The sequence below is a fragment of the Benincasa hispida genome, chromosome 10 (assembly GCF_027475165.1).
Source record: "Benincasa hispida cultivar pf3 chromosome 10, pf3_genome.v1.1, whole genome shotgun sequence".
In the NCBI taxonomy this organism is placed as follows: Eukaryota; Viridiplantae; Streptophyta; class Magnoliopsida; order Cucurbitales; family Cucurbitaceae; genus Benincasa; species Benincasa hispida.
The window spans coordinates 59,428,173-59,451,660 of NC_143487.1; the positions used below are offsets into that span (position 1 = coordinate 59,428,173).

Sequence of the window (23,488 nt, forward strand, 5' to 3'; positions counted from 1 at the left end):
TTTATCAATGATATAAGCTATCATCGAAAAGAAAAGGGACTTATAAATGCCTGGGAAAGACAAGAAATGGGCAAAAAGGTGTTTAGTGGCTATGATTGATAGAAGCTACTACTAATAGCATGTTACCAGTGATAGAAGCTAATACTAATAGCATCCTATCGATGATAGAAGCTACCCGATAGCACGTTATCGGTGATAGAAGCTACCACTGATAGCACGTTATCAGTGATAAAGAATTATCACTGATAGCATGATATCAGTGAAATCATTGATGGCATCTTATCAATGATGTTATCAGTGAAAGAAGCTATCACTGGTAACCACAATATGAGTGATGTTAGTGATATTGGTGATAGAACTTGATATCTATATATCGAGTTTCTTTCAAAAATGATAACCAATTATAGAAGTCTATCATTGATAGCCTTAAGTGTCAACATTTCAAGGTTGATTCTAATTGATGAAAGTCTATCAATGATAGCGACTGATAATTGCTATCAGTAATGGCCATGATAAAAGATTATTAGTGATAGTTATTGTGGTAATCAAAGTTGTTGGTCTTCTTTCAATGTTGATCACTATTTATAAATCTATAATTGATAACCACTATAGCCACTGATAGCATTTAGTATTGATATTTCAAGGTTGATTCCAATTGATGAAAGTGAATCAATAATAGTTACTGATTATTGATAGCAAATTAAATGCTAATGGTTTGAGATTGTATTGATTTTTCTCAAATTGAAAGCTATCGCTGATAGCAACTATCATCGATAGCAATTGATAAAAGCTATTAGCGATAGCAGCTATCAGTGACTAACTGATAGCTGCTATGATAGCTTTTAATTAAAGAAAACTGGGAAAAACGAGCAAAATGGTGGCTAGGCATAGGTTTTTTAGTCTTTTACCATGTTTTGATCTATATATTCTATTATTTTGGGCTTGAATTTTATTTATGCAACTAGCCCTATATAAATATCACATGTTTATATGCTTCCACTTCTCTGACATTATAATTAATTAAATCTTCGGTAATCTAGTTCACATGAATTAAATATTTGTATCTCATTCAAATATTTCTCTCCAAAATAATTTGAATTATAGATCACATCCATAATTAATTTGTATTAATAAAATTAATATACAATTTTCTCAATTGATTTGAACAATTCAAATCATTCCTCATTAATATCTTTTAGTGAGCTAACAAGGAGACCTGGTGTACTGATCAAAAGCTCCAACAATATGAAATTAGTTGGTTAAACTCATTAACTAAATTAATCAGTATTCATTAACTGTGGGTACACTCCACTAAGATCCACAGCTGCACTTTTCTCACTAAAGACATATTTCTCTGTCCACAGATATAGACCAATAACAGAAAGTCAGTCCTTCACGAGTGTTTGTAATGCCAATTGGGTCAAATTACCATTTTACCCTTGGGCTACCTCTGTACCATAAGTCCCAGTGCTCCTTTAATGAACAACCTTTTTATGGTCCAACCATTAAATAGAAACCCTCTCAGGCCAGTAAAAGAGTAGGGTCCTTTGTTCAAGTCCCAGAAACACCGTTTAAAGGAACACTCATCTACTTACCCTAAAGTTGGGAAGGAGTGAATTCATCTTGTATTATTATGTTCCTAGCTCCCACTCAGTCTTGTCCCTAAAATGGTAGGCTTATTGAGTCGGCAAACTAGTCACTCTTACCCATATAAATTAAAGGACAATCCCTCGTGAACAGTAGTTCATAATACATTCAGGATTAAGACTAAGTTGCCTAGGTCATCCTATTGAAATAGAAACCTAACTAGTCAATGGTGTTACATCTAGAGGTTACTATTTCGTGAATCAGTCTTCTAAAAACTCATTGCATAGGATACCCCCACTCGCATATCACCTACACGAACACATTAGATCATTGTGTTTGTATCAAATACAAAGTGGGTTGTATCCATAATATCACCAGGATAAGGTACCCAATCTTATCCTATACTATAGACCATTTAGGTTGTATCTTGAATATTGATCACCAGGATAAGGTACCCAATCTTATCCTATACTATAGACCTCCACATACAGTTCAAGACTCATAAAACAACCTACGATCTTAGTTTATTGAATTTAGGATTTTTAAGACAAAATAGAATACTACACAATCAATAATATTTATTGAAATAACATCGATAACTCTTTATTGATGAGGTTTATTATTTCCATTTATTATTTACGAGTTTTAGGGTAGAATACCCAACAATTAGAACAACCACACACCAAAGACAACCATACATAATAAGGAATCATAGTACTAGTGTAGTGACTAAACTCATTCTCCCCGCTCTGTCTGACTTAAAAAATAGTTAAAAGTCAAAATAACGATTAAGTCATCACTAACAACAAATACCATGAAAGAAAATATAACAAAGATAACAACAAAACAAAGTAATAAAAAATGAGTAACCAACCAACAACAGATAAAAACAATCAGAATGCTCGAAATCCTCTGACCCTTCATTAGAAATATCAATTGAGCCCTCAGAGTATGTGTCTTTTAACACATGTTCAAAGTCTTCAACATTTGGACCTAATGAGGAGGTCACATCTACAAAATTAATAGAATAGAAAGCCACAACAAGTTGAACATAACATTTACTTCAACTATGTGATCAGCACGGTGCCAAACAGAGAACACTCAAAGCTCGTGATTCAAAGGTATGAACCTACATGATGCATTTTCCAACATAAAGAGAGATATCGAGACCTTCACACCATACATCAATAACATCAATACACACAAAAACTAAAAGAATAGTGGTACTTTTTAGAAAAGACGAATGATAGCCCTTTGAAAATGACAAAAAATCTTTCGAATGCTCCAAACATGGGTTTCTATACATGAAACTTGAACATTTCCTTATGTGAAATTGACAGATGATGACCGCAACTCAGTTTGTTTTACAATGTCTTCTGTGTTATTTTGTGTTATGGGTCTTATATTTAGGGATCAATGCTATTAGGTCTACGTCCTTGTGGTTTTATGTTTGAAAAAATATCAAACCAATACAAAATAAAACTAAAACGAGCACACTTTTTTTAAAAAAGCCTATGTTACTCTTTTAAAAGTGATGGAATTTTCCAATTCTACCCTTATTTGAAAAATGACGAGAGGAAAAAAAACGGATGCAAAAACCTTTTGGAATGTGTATTTTTAGTGAAAAAATGAGCTCCTATACGTTAAACTTGAACATCCCTTGAATTGATAGATGTTGACAGCAACTCCGTTGTGGCGTTTCTCCTCAATTATTTTGAGTTATGAGTCTTATAAATATAAATATATTGAAAGGAATTGGGGGAGTTTAATATCTGAAATGGCGCTCCATTTAGTTAATAACTGAGACATCCCTTCACAGTGAAAAGACAATAAAACGACTTCCCACTCATATTTAAAATGTCCATATCTATTTTTACATAATTCTCGATAGAAATATCGATAAAATATCAATTTTAATGAATATTTTTGAAAAAATTATAAAAACAAAAAATTTTAAAAAAAATAAATTTAAATTAGTAAATAAATATTTTATGATTTTAAACAAGTTAAACATGTCTTTTGTTTATATTATGTTTACATACTAACGTTTTGTTGCTTATTTCTTATGTTTGGTTGATATTTTTTATGGTATAATGAAAATATCGATTCACTCATCATATTGATATTGAATCCATAAAAATGTGTAAATATCGATAGAAATATCAATATGCCGATGAAAATTTAATACTATGCTCCAAAGAACGCACCCTCTTCTCTCCTTCCTCTATTCACTCAGGAGTAAATTAGGCTTTCGGGTGCTACCAAATGAGATTGCCCCATTACCTGCCATGCATGCTATGCTCCCACTTCATGCAATAGCCTTATCTTATTTTGTTTAGAAGAAATATATGTGGATTAGTAGGTATACCCGAATATCTTAACTAAGTTGACACATTTTTAGCACCGTAGTCATATCTTACTATCTTTTAATCCATAGTGTCCAAAGTGCTACTTTTGAAGTGTTGTGCATAATTATATATTCCTCCTGGAATTGTGTTTGATCGAGCATCGATCCTTACATAAAGATTGGATGGTGAAATCACCCTCCAGAAAATAGAAAGGTTTTCTTACTTAATTTTATAAAAAAGAAAAACAAAACAAAACAAAAATTAAAATTTTATTTTAAATAAATAATCGCAACACCTAAATTTTTCTCAAAAATAAAAATAAAAGATTTGAACCAAAAACCTAAAAAGTAAAAAACCAAAATTAATTCTTGGGGAGAAAATTCTTCATGTGAGATTCAACAAGTCTGCGTGTAAGATATCCAGCATCCGATGTTCGTACAGCAGTATCCACAATTTCTTTTTGCGCTCCGTAGCAAGAAATTCTATTCTCCGTTAAGGACAGTCCCTCACGTAAATTGTTTTGAATGGTAAATCAATCATTTGTCCTTGTGGATCTGACATTAATCCTCTCATACCTACTAATTGGTGTACTTGAGATGCATTTCCTCGAACTTCCGAAAAAGACATTATACGGATTGGATTAAAAGGATCATCCTAAAGGATTCTATTGTAAATATTCACTTGTAGCATAATGGATTAGTTGCGTGTACGTTTCCATAATGATGGTATTTTTTCAAAATCAAACTTTATTGTTTAGTATCTTGATCCTTGTTTTTGTTTATATTCTTTTTTTACCATATTTCGGAATGACTTGTACCGTATTACTATATCTCAAAAATAAAACATGAAAAATTAAATCATCACCTGCCTCCATCTCCCATTGTGAGTGTAAAGGCTCATTCTTGTGTTAAACTTTTATATTGCTCCATACGCATATTCCTTTTTCTTTTTTTTTTTTTAACTTTGCATTCTGGAAGTGGGAACTCGAATATAATTATTATCCTTCTTTCTACGAATAAGAAAACCACATCATATCTTCGATTTGAAACAAAATTAAGTATATTTAAAAATAAATAGATTTTAATTTTAATGGAATCCAAATCATTTAAATGATTTTGAAAATAACAAAAGTGATTTAACCATTCGAGAATCACTCCCAAACATATTCCTAATATTCAATAGTACAACTTTCATTAAACCATGCCATTTTTAAGCTATTGTATTCCTTCTTTTTCATCTACTTCTTTCCATCTAAATAATATCTTTACTTGGTTTTTTTAACAATATATAGGATGGAAGGATCGAACGTCTAACGTTGAAGTTGATAGTCCATACGTGATGCATGTTAGTTGAGCTATGCTTTACGCCTATAATGTGTTTACTTTAAGTCGAGTTGAGTTGATTACTTTCTTGAATGTTTCTTCTTTTTCGTATGAGTAATGTGCCTTCATTTATGGTGGGACTAGTTTATTTCTTCCTTTAATGTGTCGTAGTTGATTCATTGCGGAGGAGAAGAAATAAAGAGTTGTGGATCGAAGTTGAGAAGAAACCAAAGGAGAGAGTATATGTAGCTAGTTTGTTTAACCCATGTATAAAAAACAGAATTTCACTCTTCAAAAAGGTTTTTTATACATGTCAAAAACTTTTCATCAAGAGTCAAAATGAGGTTATTTTAATTATATAAATTCAAATTAATAAAATGAAGTTGTTTAGTAATCATTTAGTTTTTTTGTTTTTTGAAAATTAAGCTTATTTCATCCATCGTTTTTACAATTATTTGCATCTTTCTAAGTACAATAGTTGAATTCTTAGTTAAATTCTAAAAACAAAAACAACTTTTTGCAAACTACTTTTTTTAATTCTCAAAATTTGGCTTGTCTAACTGAATAGAACAATATTCTGAACTACTTACGTAATAGTTAGAGATTAAATCAATAACACATACTCTTTTTCTGATGATCCATAATGTGTAGTCTTTTCCCGAGAACAGCAATTGTGAACGTGCAAACTTCAAGTCTTCGCTATAAAAGACTCCGATGAATTTACCTGTAGGAAAGATTGAAGTACCAAATTTATCGTTATATGGCAAGAATGGACGTGATATACTTGTAGGACATACAACATAGGCCTCAATCAAGCAAAAATCTTATGAGAATTGGTAACAAGCTGTGTTAGAAAAAAATGGAGGAAATTTGAAGGTATAAGTTAATATTCATGAATTTAATTTTCAAAAACAAAATGGTTATAAATAGGGTCTAAGTGTTAGACTTCCAATTTTTTTACCTAATAGGTTGTTGACAAATTCAAAATTTTAAATTTGGCATAATGAAACTTAAGTCTTCAACTTAAATTTGTGTCTAATAAATTTGTGAATTTAAAAAAAAAAAAAAAATTGAAAGTTGATAACTAAATTTGGTGTATCCGATGGAGCATCTATTTATGCAATGACCATTAGATTTCGGGGTATGATAAAGGTATTATAAATGTGTCAACCTAATTGAAATGTTCGGATGTCTTGTTTCTTATTGAAAGGAAAAAAAAAACTAAATTGGTATTTTAAATGAAAAGGACCCACTAAAATAATAATTTAACGTATCTTTAATTTAATAAAAATAAAGATTATTATAAAAAAAATAGAAGAAGTCATCGAAAAATGTAGTGATAGAAACTTGTGATTGAACATTAATTGAGACCAATCACCAAGTTTCAAGACCTAGCGCCAACTAGATCTACTTGCAATTGATTTGTATTTATAAAGTATGGTCTTAACTACGTTATTTACTTTGATTGAATATTAATCTACTAATAATAATAATATTTCTTTTCCGATGTGAATTTGGTGATCTCCCACCATTATTTTAAACCTACCAAATTTCCCAATGCACATGCATATCAAACATATCCAACTCACACACAATCTATCACTTCCACATAACAATACCATAACTTTATTATAAAAACAAATTGTACTTCTATTATTTTATGCATAAATATACACATATTAACCCCTTTATTTTATGTCCAATTAAACAATACAAGTCAATGACCCATCCAATTAACTTCATATCATAACTATATCAATTTATGAAAACGTAAGCTCTTACTTACTATATAGCATGAACATGATCTATTAGAATTCCAATACAGCAACTTTATTTCATTAATGACTTGATTCACCGGATCCCAATATCAATAAATATATATTAAAAAAAAAAAATTTTAAAAAAAAAAAGAAAGAAGAAGAGGGAAGTGAAAGAATTCCTTCCATTCTATTGAGACCCATATTATTATAATGAAGAGTTAAATGTTGATATATTTTTTTTTCTAATAGTGCACATGGGGTTGGGTTGGCTACACCTATTCTTACAATTAACGAAACACGACTATTTACATTTAAAAAAGTAAATAAAAATAAAATTGTTTAAATGTGATGAGCAAAGCCATATATACAGAAGAACAGGAAAAAAGAAAGAGTGTAATGTAGTCTAAAAGATAATAAGAGATTTCTCCTATTTATATCAAATAAATAAATACAATGATAGGAATTGAGGGAAAAGGGTTTAATTTCTAAAAAGAGTTCCATTTATAGTTAATAAGTGAGACACGTCCCTTGGCAGTGAAAAGACAATAATTCTTTTTATGTTTTTTTTTAAACATAAAAAAAATGAATTGATGAAGAAAATGAATTCATAAATGCAAAACGGATCTTGCCTGCTGTGAATAATACTCCCACCCATTTTAAAACTAATAATCCCCTTCATGAAACAGTCGTCTTAATCAGATAATCAGAACCAAAAGCTAATTAAAGAAAAAGAAAAAAAAAACAAAATTAAATTCCTAAAGAGGAAAAAAAAAGAAAAAGAAAATTAACAAGAAGGGCCAATGTTAATATTATTATTATTATTCCTACCATCATCTGCAGAAGGAGTAGGTTCAGGCTTGTGAGATTGATGTAGTGAATGATGAGTCTGTTGTGATTGATCAATCTGTTGTTGAGATTGTTGCGGCTGTAGAAATAACTGTACTTGAAGCGGATGAGAATGCGAATGTGAAGAATGTTCGGGTTGGGTTTGGATTTGGTAGGAAGTGTTATCAACAAAAGTCCCTAATGTTAAATTAGAGCCTGAAGAATTCATTTGATTATTAAATCCAGCAGCACCAGCATCAAACCCATTGAACCTCAAAAGCTCATGTTGCTGTTGCTGTTGCTGTTGCTGCTGTCTCTGTTGTTGTTGGTTTTGTTTATGCTCATAAGCTCTAAACATTTCTTGTTGCTCTCTGGCAGCGACCGCGGCTGCCAATTGCTGCGCCTCGAACAATTGTTGCTGTTGTTGGTGTTGGTGTTGTTGTTGCATTTGGTGATGATGAGCGGAGTCGCGGATGAGAATTTGCTGTTGGGAGGAGCCAGGAGCGGTTGCAGCGGCGATGGCGGGAGGGGGGATGGCTAGCATAGGGGACATGTTGTAAGGGGTGGGATTGGGAGTAGGAGGTTGAGGTTGGAGAATAGGGAGCATGGCTTGTGGGCCAATGTAAGAAGCGAGTTCCTTTTTAGCATTGTAAAGGTCGTTTTGCATTTGTTTGAGTTTATGTTGAAGGACAGAGATTAAGCCAACGCAACCGTAGACTGGGTCACGTAAACGGAATTCGGCTTCGTAGGCTAAGGAATTAACCGCGTCTTCACGTTGTGTTGCGTTGAGTTCGTTTAAGAGCTTAGCCACGTTACTTGCGCCAAATACTTTGTGGACGTTGGCGAATTTTTGTGGTTGATCTGGTGGGAAATATGGTGCGAATACACATTCTTGTGTGCATTTTCTTCGGAGGAATTTGCACGCCGCACATGGTGAATTTGATGATGACATTCTTCCTCTTTTTTTCACTAATTTCTTTTTAGAAAAACACTGCAAAAAAAAAAAAAACAAAAACAAAACAAAACTATATATATAGATAGATAGATAGATTTTATATATATATATATATTTTGTGAAATGGGGGTAAATTGAATTGAAAAGAGGAAAAGAACAAAAGGGAAGAATCTGATGGGGGATAGCATGTTAAAAGCTTCCGATTTCAGAAAAGAGAGAGCGACAGTGGAACAGAAAACAATGAAACAAAACAACAAACCCACAAAGCCGATGATAAAATAAAATACCAAACAAAATTTAGGGACGTAGACCTTATATTGATCGATATAAATGAAAAAAACTCACCTTGGATTATTCTGGGTTCGGTCGTGCTCTCAACTGGTATGGATTATTGCAGTTTTTTCCTCTTTCTTGGAGCCACTAAAGTCCATGAATAAAGAAAAAAAAAACCTGTAAAACTTAAAAAATTAAATTTGAAAAAAAAAAAAAAAAGGAAGAAGAAGAAGAAGAAGAGATCGAACAAGAAATGACAATGGCGAAAAGGGAGAGAACTTTGTTTCACCTTTAGAACAAAGAAAGTTTTTTTTTTTTTTTTTTTTTTTTTGGTTTTTGGTTTTAGGGTTTGGAAAGGGAGAGAGCGCTGGATCCGATCTTCGAGTTTCACAATCCCCAACAGAAGGAGAACAGAAAGAGAGAAAAAGGAAATCAACGATTATTTATTTATTTATTCAAAACAATTTTATAAATTAAAGAAGGAAAATGAAATAAATTTGTTAGAGAGAAAAAAGGAAAATTTTTAATATATATAAGAAGGATCATAACTGTGGCGTCGACGTCAAATATATATATATATATGAAAGAAATAAAAAAGAAAAAAAAGAAAAAAGAAGGGGAAATGGGAGCCGTTGAGATTGGGGGAGGGAGAGGAAGGAGGGCGGTTGGATGAAGGATTTGGGGTTTCAAGAAACGTAATATTTAAAACGTTTTGAAGGACCTCTCATTCTGAGCAGAAATTGAATGCGTCTCTGAGTTACCTCTTTGTCCCTGTACTGTCGCTTTTTAATACCCATAATACCCCTCCCTCCTTCCACCTTCCTCTCACCTATTCCTTTTTCTTTCTTTTTGGCCCCTTCTAACTCATAACTATTCTATTTCTATAGCAAATCAAATTCTATTCAATACTCAAATATAATTATATTTATAATTCTGTATTTATAATCCTATCTTCAGTTTTTAAACTTTTTAAAATCATGCCACACTTTTTCTCATTCTTTTCACTTCCCTATTTTTCTTCTTTTTTATTAATTTTTTTTTTTTTTTTTTTGCTTTTTTGCGTTTTTCTTTTTCTTTCCTTCTCTCTCTCTCTCTTTTTTTTAATCTTTTTCTTTTTCTTTTTCTTTGGTGTGCGTGAATGTTTTTTATTTCTTAACTGTGAGGTTTCTTTTTGTTTTCCTTTTTTTATTGTTATGATTTTCTTTTGCATAATTGTTGTTGTTTCGATCTAGCATGATCTTTTATTCGACTTGCCATTTCTTTTTCTCTCGATTTTTTTTAATTTTATTCTTTCGGTTAATCATAGCCTCTTTTTCATAGTGTGAGTTTTAAATTTTAAATATATAACTACGAAGACAAAAAGATAAAAAAAAAAATAATAAGATTCACACGTGTATTGAAACCAAAGAATAATGTTATGACAATATCTTTTGGTACATAAATCATGCTTGAGAGATAGCAACGAAGTAAAGCATGTGTATTTCACTTAAAGTGTGGTATATTAACCGTATATCTTAAAATAATCAACATTTCAAGGGTGTCGACAATACATCTAATACTAACCAACATTCAATCAGTAACGTTTCATTTTATAATCATAATATTCCAAATTTATCAATTGTATGCTTTTACCCTTTTTCTTCTCATATTTATATTGTTTTCAAACTTCAAATTTCATATTAAAACTAATAGACCAGATTTTCCTAATTCAATTCTAAATTTTTAAATTCCAAAACTCTCAAATTCTCCAAATCCTTAATTATTAAATCTCATATCAAATTATGTCAAATAATTATTTTATCAATTATCCCAATTATGACTCCAAATATCAAATAAAAACTGCATGATAATAGTAAGTATCAAATAGTAATTAGATAGTAATCAAATAGCAATCAGTGATTTGATTGTTGTAATCAGACAACAATCAAGTAACAATTAATATCATTAAAAATTTGACAATCATTATATTATAACAATTTGTATTATTAACCATCAATATTGAATAGTAATCAGACAATAATCAAATAGCAATTGGTATCAATCAGTCACACAGATAATCAAAGTCCAAGCAGAACATGAATCATGGCGGCATGAGTGGAATTTGCCATGTTTGCAAAAAAAAAGCATAAATTAGGGACACGTTCTAAATTTTCAATTTTTTTTTTTTTATTAAAGGTGCAATTGAATTTTCAAATATAATTTTGACCATGGTTCTAAATTAATTCATCTATAACAATTTAAAAGTTTAATTGAAAAACTTAAATATCTCACACCATATGTTTCAAACTAAATCTGAAATAAGATGTAAATTGATACATTTAAGAAAGTTTATGATTTAAAATTTGTACCATTATTACTTCAAGTTTAAATCAATATAACTTTTGATGCTAATAGCCTCTTAGATGGAAGCTCATGCTAATACCATTGAGTTAAGCTCACCAAATATGATTATTTAATTGAAGAGGGTAAAAGTGTGATTTTATATTCAAAATCAATGTGACAAATCAACCAAATATGATCTCAAATATGAATGAATTTTCAACGTATCTATCCCTTTTTCTACTGGACATTATAGTTAGGAGTGTTCATGGTTGGGTTGGGTTTAAAGAGTTTTTAGACTCAACCTAATTGTTCGAGTTGTAAATTTTTTCAACCAAATAACCTTTATTAAAAAATGAACTCAACTCAACCATAAAATATTTCTCGGCCCAACCCAACCATGAAATATTTTGGTTGGGTTGGTTCGGGTTAATCAGTCATTTATTTAAAACTTTATTTTAAAAAGAAGAAAAACGTAAATAGGTAAAAGTCTAATGTAATTATTTTCATATATTGAATTAAGATTAACAACTCGATTTCAATTTATATAGTGAAATTTTTCTTTCTAGAGAGTAAAGAAACTACGTTGTTGAAGAATAAATTATTCAAAAAATATTAGAATTAAATAAAATTAAAATCAATATATGTATAAATAATTATGTTATAAGTCAGAAAAAATATATTTTAAAGTTAATAATAAATTTAGGTTAGTTTGGATTATATTAGGTGAATTCATGAACCAATCCAACCCAAAAAAAAATTCATTTATTTGAACCCAACCCCAACCCAAACCACACGGATTGAGTTTGATTGATCGATTTTTTCGGGTCATCACGTTTTTTGAACACCCATATTAGAAACGTTTGTGATATCTAACCACTAATAAAACTAAAACTATACGGAGCATATTTTGAAAGTGATTTTAAAGGGTTAAAAAAATCGATTAAAAAATGTTTTAATCATTATGAAATTAATTTTAGGTTGTATATGATTTAATTTTTCAATTAATTATTTATTTATTTAAAAAAAATCATTTAGAAAAATGTTGGAGTGTTTTTGAACCACTAAAAAACAACTTTTGAAAAAAAAATTAATTTATGAAATAAGTTGGTTAGAAAGAAACGTTGAAATCAATTTTAAGATTTTTTTTTTTAAGATTTAATGGTTAATTTTCTCCCTAATCGGTCTAATACATAAAATTATCAAAATACCCTCACTTCCACCATGGTTGTCACTGCCTGCCTCCACCTTCTATCAGTCACCTCCAGTGATCAACTATGATGATAACCATCCATGAAGGGTTTGATAGCTAGTCAATCAAAGTGATCGATCAGATGCTAACAAAACATGAACAAAAAAACTCGATCAATGAAAGTTATTAAATACAATTTTGAAATTATTAGTTCATCGTGTTTAATAGTCCGTCCTTTATATTAATTTGACATTAATAAAAACAATTTGAGTATATAAAAAATTAAACAAATGTGTATATAATTTTTTTTTTGAAAATTTGTAACCAAACATGTGCGTTTTTATATAATTTTTACAAAAATTGTTTAAATGAAAATTAAATTCTTTTTTTAAACACTATTTTTATCAACCCATCTAAACAAGTTCTTAATATATGGCTTTACATATCAAAAAATTGTTTAGAATAATTGAAAGAATGTGTTTTGAGTAATTTTAAATATGATAAAAGTGATTTAAAATCTCTTTCAAACATAGTAATAAATGTCATGAAAAATGTACATCTAATATTTTTATTATACTTCTTCAAAAAAAAAAACCTTATTATATATATACATATTATTAATTCAATTTTTATTACATGATAGAGTCAAATAGGAGGGAAGAGAGAAGGGGAAATGCAATGAGAAATTGAGATTTATTCACAAATCACAATATAATCTCGTGGTTGAAGAACATATTATCGATTTATTTAATTTCATATATATATATATATTTTTAATTCCTAGTCAATCGTGATTTTCCCCACATTATGTACCACGTGTTATGCCAAGCTTTAGTCCACGCGCGGCGTTTGTTGGTATTGTATGTGATGTAATAATTTTTTTGGAAATAAGAAAAACAAAATTTTCTTCCCAAGTTATAATTATAATCATAGTTTTAAATTTTATATTTCTAAATTTTTATGGACTACATATCGATATAAGAAGTGAATCGATATTTCTACTATATCATAGAAAAATCCAAGAAACATAATAATTAAGTAATAAAATATCAAATATACAATAATAGACATGTTAACTTGTTTAATAATCATAAAACTTTCTTTACTAATTCAAATTTATTTTTTGAATTTTTTGTTTTTATAATTTTTTCGAAAATATCTATTGAAATCAAAATTTTATCGATATTTCTGTAAAATTAGGACTTCAATATTTCTATCGACATCGACATTTTAAACCGTGATTATAATTCGGATATCACATCACTAAACTAGTTAAAGATTTGGAATTTTTTTTTAATAAAACAAACCTAGTTGAAGGCATATACAATTGGATGAAGAAGTTAAAAGATTTGAATCGTAATTCAATTTTACATATAATTGAACTAAAATGATAACCATCAAGTTTTATGAAATCTCACATAGTGAATTCTAAATTTAAACTTGTGCTATTATAATTATTCTACATCTTTAGTTAAAATAAAATTAACCGACGATACCAAAAAAAAAAAAAAACCAAACTTTAGGGTTCGAGTTAAAATGTCAAATTTGAAAAACCAGAAACCAAAATGCTATCAAACTCAAAGACCAACAGAGTGTATATATACATTCTCTAGTTAATAATTAGTCGAGTGGGATGGAGGATTAAATTATTCACATCATATTTATAGTACTATCCTTTAATTGATACAAATTACATTTAAAATATAAATATCGTTTCAATCAAACTCTAAAAATTACATTGATGGCCAAAATCAAACTAAAATTTTTTACATAAAAATTTTGTATTTTAAAATTGAGGGGGCTCAACAATAATTTTTACTAGTTCATATAAACGTTTTCAAAATATATAGATTTTAAAAAATGGGTTTAAACTAAAAATTTTAACATTCTTTTCCTTTTAAACAAATAGTTAAATTGTATAATTTTATTGTTTTGAGAGTTTTATTGTAGTTTTGCAATATCTTACCCTTTTTGTAATTTCGGAAAGTTTAATTAAATTGAAAGTTCAGGGTTTGATTACAATAACTCACATAATTATTCAAGAGAGGTTTTTGAACAAATTTCCCAAAGAAAGATGGTACTTATAAGATTTTTATATAAAAAGATAAATGTTAAGTATATGTCTATTATGATTTTGAGAAAATTACTTTTTTGGTCTCTAAATTTTTGGTTTAGTTTCTAATTAAATTCATAGATTTCAAAATATTATATATTTAGTTCGAGTTTTGAGTTTGATTTTAGTTTTTAAAATTTATAATTTTATCCTCGACATTTGAATTTTGCTTCAATTTGGTTCCTATGTCTCGATATTTGCACTTTTAACTTCAAAATACTCACTTTCCGTCTTTTGGAGTTAATTTATATTAATAAATTAAAAATCGTTAAAAGAATTATAATTAATTAAGTTTAACTATTTTATCACTTTTAAAATTAAATTTAAAATTTCATTTCTAATTATTTTTAGTTAATTAATAGAAATTGACGGCAGTGATGGTGAGGAAGTATTCAACAGAAAATTGAGATTAAAAATGTAAAATCTTAAAATTCATGGACCAAATTGAAACAAAACTCAAATCTCAATATAAAATTATAATATTTTGAAACTTAAAAGCTAAATTAAAACAAAACTTACAACTTAAGAACTAAATATTTAATATTTTAAAATTTAGTGACCAAATAAAAACTAGAGCAAAAATCTAGGGAAAAAAAAATTATTCCTTGAGATTTTTATACAAAGATAATAGTGAATAATAGTACAAAAATCAATAAATACAACTATTTCTATTTTGATCATAGAAAAGTTCAGTCATCTCAATGTAAAGAATAACAAAAGTTGAATAATAAAAAATAATCATCAATAAGAAGAACGAAAAATAGAGATAATATTAAACTTGTGAGGAAAGTGAATCAATATAGGGGCAACTTTTGAAACTTTTTGTTATAAATTTTAATTTTAAATTTTTTTTTTTTTATATTTAAAAAGGTCCATTTATTTTATTCTTTTCAATTTAGCTGCAATTTGTTTTTATAAAAAAAAATGTAATAGATTACAAGAAAAAGAAATCACAATATTTTATTAGAAAAACTATGAAATTTGCTAAAATTGGAAAACATAAATTTGATTTTCATATTCAAATTTGAGCTTTTTGATTAATTCCTTTTATTTGCTTAAATTAACAATTAATTTTTAAAAAAATAAAGAAAAAATACTTCATTTTTTATATAATTGAAATAGCTAATTTAATTTTAAAGTTTTAATTTAATTAATTTTTTAAAGATGGAAGAATGGAACCTCTAACTTTTCAAAGTGGAAAAATCTCCTATACTAAGATAATATCAACCAATTTTCGTAATCTCCTCTACTAAGGATGAGACCTATTGATATAAATGTAGAGTTCCTAAATATTTATAAAGAAAAATTTATAATGTGAATAAAGGGAGTATAATAATCGGGTGAGGCTAAGAAAAAATTTAATTATAGGTAGAATGATTATTATTATATATTATTTAAGGTGGTAAAATATGTTTAATAAGTACAAATTGCGTTAGTAGAGAAACAACATGATTAATTCAGACAATGTAATAAATGATAGTTATATGATTTTAGTAAATGTTCGTTGATGTACTGAGATTCATGATTTACGTCCATTATTATATAATTTAATGAAATGAAAAAGAAAAAAGAAAAAAGAAAAATGGAGAGGCTCCCCCTGAAATTAATAATAAAAAATGCTTAGAATGAAATTAAAATTTTTTTTTTAAAAAAAAAAAAAAGTAATAAAGATTGATATAATTTTGTGTGTGTGGGTGTACTATCTCGTGATTCGTGCGGGCTGAATCGAGGAAAGGAAGGTTGAAGAAAGTATTAATGAGCGAATCGAGAAACGATGTGCTGTAGTGTAAGATAGTCTATTTGCTTTTACCATTATACCCTTCCACTCTACTCTCCAATTTCCCCATTTTTTCTTTTTTCTTTTTCTTTTTTCCTTTTTTATGAAATGACCAAAACGTCCTTTTTCCACTTTTCTTTTTTCAATTTCTGGGATTTTCCCTTTTCAAGCCTTACTTACTACTGGAGGGAGAGGGAAAAAAAACTGTACACCAGGATAGTTTTTTTAATAAATAAATATAATTCAATTGTACACAAATTAGAAAGGTCAATGTTACCTTTTGTTTATAAGTCTCGTCCAACATTTATTCATTTTATTTTTTTTTTATATATATTTTTTTAAAAAAGGTTAGTTTCACTCCAATATTTTTAAACAATGGCTAGTGCCATATAGAATGCACCTAATTCAATCTATTTCATCCTTTTAATTAATAAAAAAATGATAAATATCTATTTAAACCTCAAATTTTAGGATTGTATCAATTTAAACTCTAAATCTTAGAATTTGTATCAATTTTTGTATAATTTAAATTTCAAACTAATAATTATATTAATTTAAACTTTGAACTTTCATAGATATATCAATTTAAATACAAAACATTCGTAAGTGTATCCAAATAAAACATAATAGATGGTTTAAGTTGATATAATTATGAAAGTTTATGGTTTAAATTGATACATTTATAAAAGTTTACCGTTTAAATTGATATAGTTATTAGTTTGGGAGTTAAATTGATACAATCCTCAAAGTTTAAGATTTAAATCGATATATTTATTAGTTTAAGGTTTAAATTGATAAGAGATATAATTGATATTTGTCCAAAAATAAGATATTTTAATTTTATTTATTTATTTATTTTTTTTATACATGACAGCTTTCTATTAGGTGATGTCTAGACTACATAAAAATGGGTGCAACTTGTTTTTCTCTTTTAAAAAGTAACCATTGTGATCTACATTTTGATAAATTTTGTAAACGAAGTATAGATCCTAATTTTTTTTATCGAATGAAACAAGATAAAAATGAAGTGCATATTTGAAAGTGATAAATGAAATTGTTAAGATCATTTTTTTAGGTTAAAAATCACTTTGAAATACACCTTTAATACTTCAAAACTAATTTGATATTTAATTTTACTTTTAAATTTAATTTCATTTAATAAAAAATAGTTTTTAAATAATTAAAATCATATGATTTTAAAATGACAAAAGTGATTTTAATTATTTTAGAATCGCTCCCAAATATGTTTAAAATTATCTATTTGTGTCATGATAGATACAGATAGTCGTCTATTGAGGTCTGTTATAGACTGTGATATTTTGTTATTAATTATAAATATTTTTAGTAGTTTTGTCATTTAAATTAATTTGTCTTTTAAAATTTCATAAACTCTTTATATATATATATATTTAATTGAAAAACAAACTAAATTAGTATTTAATTCTTATTGTTTCTGACGTATAGATTTGAACTCCCAACTTTTTAGATACGTTTACCTTCGGCGTGTGAAATTTCAATTCCTATAGCCATTGTTTTTTTTTTTCGAAAAAAATATAATAATTTTAATGTGTTAATGTTCTACTATCGCAAATTAAACATACTACTTCAAGGATGTGCATATATATATATATATATATGTATGTATATGTATATATATATATATCTGTGTATGCATATATATTTGTGCGTGTATATATATTATCGCATTGGAATGACATGGGAGCATTTACTACAAGAAACAATATAAGTTACTTAAAACAACACAATTGAACTAAAATAATTATTTTTTAAAAAAATCAAATTATAAATACTAAAATAATTATTTTCCATTTAGAAAAAAACATACGAAAGTATTAGAACGGAAAGAGCCATATTAATTATAAATTTGGTACTATAATTTAAAAAAAGTTAGAATTTATTCTTTATGATTTGATAGAATATTTCTAAATAATGTATATGGTATAGAATATAGATTATTTATGAAATTAGGTTTATCATACTAAAAAGACTATTTATGAGGTTTTATATAACCATAAAGATTAAAATTTAAATTTTAAAATCATATGAACTAAATTTCAACTTCTCCTAAATTACAGGTCTAAAGTTTGAATTTTTGAAAATATATAGTAAACAAATAAAATCCAACCAAATCTCACTTTCCAAAAAATAAATTTCAAATTAGTAACATTTAACTAGACATTTTTTAAAAAAAACTTTTGAACAATATATAGAGACCAAAGGGATACATGAGTGAATCGACCTATCTAAACTACGTTATACACATATTTTGCACCTTTATCATAGTCCAATCCCGACAAAAACTATTCATTGATAAAAGAGTCAACAAGTACCCGAGGAGTTAAAAGAATAACTAGACATATTAAAAATGAATAAACATTTAAATTAGTAGCATTTAAGTGGACAGATTAAAAATGAATAAATATTTAAATAAGTATAATTTAACTAGACATATTAAAATGAATAAACATTTAGGGATAAAATTGATTAATAAATAAATAAGTAAGATGCAAAATAGATTTTTTTTTTTTTTGAAATTATTTCAAATGGTAAAATTGTTGAAAATATTTACCAGATATAGCAAAATTTTAGAACAATTAATGATAGACACCGATAGAGTGTCTATCAATGTCACTGATAGACACCGATAGAAGTATAACAATGTCTATCAGTATCTATCATTGATAGTTCTAAAATTTTGCTATATTTTGTATATATTTTGATTTATTTTTCTATATTTAAAGACAACATTTTTTTTTCCCATTTTTAATATCACTATTTTTTTATTTGACAGTGTAATCTTAGGTGGATATTACAAGTATTTATTTGACTTTTTTAATATCATCACTAGTTAAATGCTACTAATTGAAAAGGTTACAATTTTGAAAAATGAGATCTCGTTTAGATTTTATTTGATTACTATATAATTAAAAATCTTACACTATTTTAATGGTTCGGGATATTTATTTCTCGTGTTCTCTCTCAAATCTAAAAATATTATGTGAACAATTTTTCTTCCAAAAATGACTTTATCTTGATCTATTCGAGTCTCGTCTCTATTTTTAATTACAATGAAGGAAATATATATTGATAAGCACTTTTGGAACTTTATGCCTAAATATTTTTAGGATTTTTTTAAAAAAAGAAAGAATAGTTATTTTTAAATAAGAAAAAATGAACTAAAATATTTACAAATATAACAAAATTTAAATATCTATCTACGATAGACCGTAATAGATTACTATTTGTGTCTATCATGATAAAGATAGATACATATAGTAGTCTATCGTAGTCTATCACGATCTATCATAGATAGATTGTGATATTTTGTTATTATTTATTAAATATTTTTAACAGTTTTGTTATTTAAGATAATTTTCCTAATAATAATAGTGAGCACATTATTTTATTTTATTTTTATTTTTAATTCTTCTAATTCTTATAATTCAAGCATGCTTGATTATAGAAACATAAAACAAAAGCTATTATTATATATTTGAAAAAAAATGATCACATTTTTCTAATTTTCATAATTTCTTATAACATAAAAATAATTATATGAATATATAATATACATGATTTTAAAATAACCAAAAATAAATTCTCATGAAATGAAACCAACAATATAATAAGATTTAACCGAAATAACATTCAACTTAAAAAAAAGGAAAAATAATTAAAAAAAAAAACACACAACTAATTTTTATTTAGGTCCAATCAAATTTTTGGAGGCTTAGACAATCATGCTTGTTTTTGAGTTTTTTTTTTATCAGATGTATTAGGAATATTTAGATAACTATGTCTGTTTCATGAAATCTCTATTAGAAAATTTCTTAAAATTTACATAATGTTATAAAGAATACATTTATAATTATTCATTAATTTATAGTTAATTGAGTGTTAATTTGACAAAAAATAAGCATAATTCAAGTGACATCAAGTATGAAAGTATCAACCTTGAGTCAGAGGTATATATTGTTGATAATATTTATTTTAATTATAAATGTAAATAAAGAAGAAGAGTAATTATTTAAAAAAATAATAAAATATGAGTGTTTATTAAAGAGAGATAAAAGTATATGGAAAGGTTGGAGGAATATAGAAAGAAAGTTGTTTAGGAGAGAGATGGAGGGTGGAAGGTGAGGTGGCATAAGAGGGTGAGGAAGCCGTACGCACACACAAAGTGAAGAAGAACAGTGCACAGTGGTATTGATTGACCATATAAAAAACGTACGGTTTGTTTGGATCTTTGTGTTTCCATTTACAAAATTATATATTTATTTTCCATTCATTTCGAAGTGACAAATCCTTAAGTTTCCCTCTAATGTCTGACGGGTTTGTTTCTATCTATCTCTTCTTTCCATAAATCTTCAAACCAGTCAACCCCTCAATTACTTCCCTACTTTCTTCAATTCACATTTTTTCAAATAAATAATCAAATCCTCTCTCTCTCTCTTTTTCTTTTGACAGATTTAGTATGGATTCAATAGACTCCGATCTTTATAATATTTATATAAGATCGACAAAGTGTCAAAATTATTAGTTAACATAATGGTAAATCTATCTTCCAATTCTCCCAGTCTCATTCATTACTACATTTATTTTTACTAAATTATATAGAACTCCTGTCAACAAAATTTCTGGATCCATTACTATATTCAAGTATTAAAAAATTATTTAGAGAAGTATATGTTTGTAAAAAAAAATATTAATATTAATAATAATAACATTGATGTTGATATCAATCTCAATATAGGTCAATAAGTATATAGATATCTATAGGATAGGGCGTGATAGAGGATATAGCTCTATATACCTAAAAACTATATATATATGATTAATAGTTTGTGAGTTCTGGCTTTTGTTTTCAAGTTTGGTATTTTTTGTACCTCGACTTTAAGTTAACTAGTTTTTTTTTTCCTCTATAATTTAGTATCAGGCCAACTTTTTGAATGATAGAGAATTAGTTTTTGTTTTTGTTTTTTTTCATTTGACTAAAAATTTAAGTGTTCTTTAATAAAAAATAAAAATCATAATTAAAAAAGTGAAAAGAAACGAATATACGTTTTAAAAGGAAAAAATGAATAGCAAATTTGTTATCGAACAAAGCCTAGGTTATATTCATGTCGACAAATTATCTTTTTTGATTTTATTTTTTTAAATTAAAAAATTTGTAAGAATGATAGAATTTTGGACAAATATCAATTTATATCCCTAAACTTTGGAAGTTGTATTTGTATCAATTAAAACCATCAACTAACAATTATATTAATTTTAATCCTAAACTTTTATAAGTATATCAATTTACACCGTCTAAGCTTCATTCAATCGATATCCTGTGCAACTTAAATTTCCTAAATTTGTACAAGTCAATCAATTTAGACCTTCATTACAATTACCTTTGAACATCATTCATCCATTAATTCTTAAATGTATGTAGATTTTTTCAAACGTCAGTTTTACAAAATGGACCATCAGAGTAAATGCATGAACTAGATTTTTTCAAATGTTAGTTTTACAAAATGGACGATCAGAGTAAATGCACGGACGGTTTCCAAATGAAAATTTATCTAAGTGTCTTAATTGATTCACTTATCAAAGTTTAGAAATTTAATAAATACAATTATAAGTTTTACATAATTTTCCAAACGGAATATAATGGAAGGTATAAATTAATACAACTATAAAATTTCAAGGTTTAAATTGATACAAACACTAAAGTTTAAAAATCAAAATTGATATTGTTTTAAAAAACTCTAAACATTTTAGTAAAAAATATATCAGAAAAAGAGAGAGAGAAGTGGTGTGAATCAAGTATAGAACAAAATAAGACCTTTTATTCTGAAAGGGCGTTTGAGGTAAAGAGTTAGTTATTATAATTAGGTTACAATAGTTTGTGTGTGAAGTGTAGATTATTTGAGTTTGAATTATAATAGTATGTGTTTGAAATGTAAACTATTTTAATTTGAGTAGAAAATAGTAAATATTATAACAAAGAACAAAAAAAAAAATAATGAATGTAAAATAGTAAAAATTAGAATAAATAGTAAATATGGTAGTAAATAAGGATTTTGAAATAGTAGACTAAAATTAATTGATAATTTTAAAATAATATTTATTGTAGTAAAAGATAGTTATCCTAGTTTTAGGATAAGCTCCAAGTATGTTCGAGAAAATAGAGACTTATGACAAAATAAATAAATAAATTTGAAAAAAAAGAAAAAAAAAAAAAAAAAGAAGAAGAAGAAGAAGAAGAGGGTGACAGTGTGTTGGTGAGCAATTGCGTGCAGAGTTATTGAATCCATTAATTGTAAATATGCCTTTCTCTCCCTTCTGTCCTTCTGCCCACACTCTCACCTCTCTTTATTTTCTTCCATTATTATTATTCTTTTTGCCTCCTTCCCTTTTTCTCCCTTCTCTCTCTTTATTATTATTAATTTTTTCATTTTCTTTCTCATTTTTTCCTTTAAAAAACACTTTTTTTCCCTGAACTTTTATAAAAATAACAATTTAATTTCTAAACTTTTGATGGTAAAGATTTAATTTCCATAATTTCAGTTTTGTAATAATTTAATCTCTAATTTTTAGTGTGTAATAATTTAGTCAAGTGTACTTTGAAATTTGTAACAATTTAATCTTTAATATAATTTTTTTAATCAAAATTTCATGTCAATTTTTATTATTTTTATGATGTAAACTTTGTATTTTATAAACATATTAAATCTCTAATTAGTTTATTAATTTATTTATGCAAGAAATTTCATTAAATCTTAATAATAATTTTTATAATAGAAACTAAACTGTTACAAATTTGAAAGACTAAATTGTTACAAAATTGAAAGTAAATTTATATATATATATAAATGGACTAAATTTATTTATACAAATTCATTGAGTGTAATGTTATTCTCACATCTATTGATAAAAAAAATGAGGCAGTGAAGAGATCAAAATGACTAATGACCCTGAATAAAAGAAATAGATGCTTTTGAAGATAGA

The 23,488-nt window shown here is 27.0% G+C and overlaps 1 protein-coding gene across 1 annotated transcript; it reads right to left on the minus strand.

The window, feature by feature from the left end:
* Nucleotides 1–7,604: 7,604 nt before the first annotated feature.
* ASL1 (ASYMMETRIC LEAVES 2-like 1) lies at nucleotides 7,605–9,586 on the minus strand. Its single transcript, XM_090306013.1, has 3 exons — nucleotides 9,360–9,586; nucleotides 9,143–9,247; nucleotides 7,605–8,833 (listed from the first exon to the last, which is right to left on the minus strand). The coding sequence occupies exon 3, from the start codon at nucleotides 8,792–8,794 to the stop codon at nucleotides 7,802–7,804; it is 993 nt and encodes a 330-aa protein (XP_090162139.1). The 5' UTR covers nucleotides 8,795–8,833; nucleotides 9,143–9,247; nucleotides 9,360–9,586; the 3' UTR covers nucleotides 7,605–7,801.
* Nucleotides 9,587–23,488: the final 13,902 nt, after the last annotated feature.

Bases quoted from the DNA above. Each gene is read 5' to 3' on its own strand.
- ASL1 (XM_090306013.1), bottom strand. From the start codon at position 8,794: ATGTCATCATCAAATTCACCATGTGCGGCGTGCAAATTCCTCCGAAGA.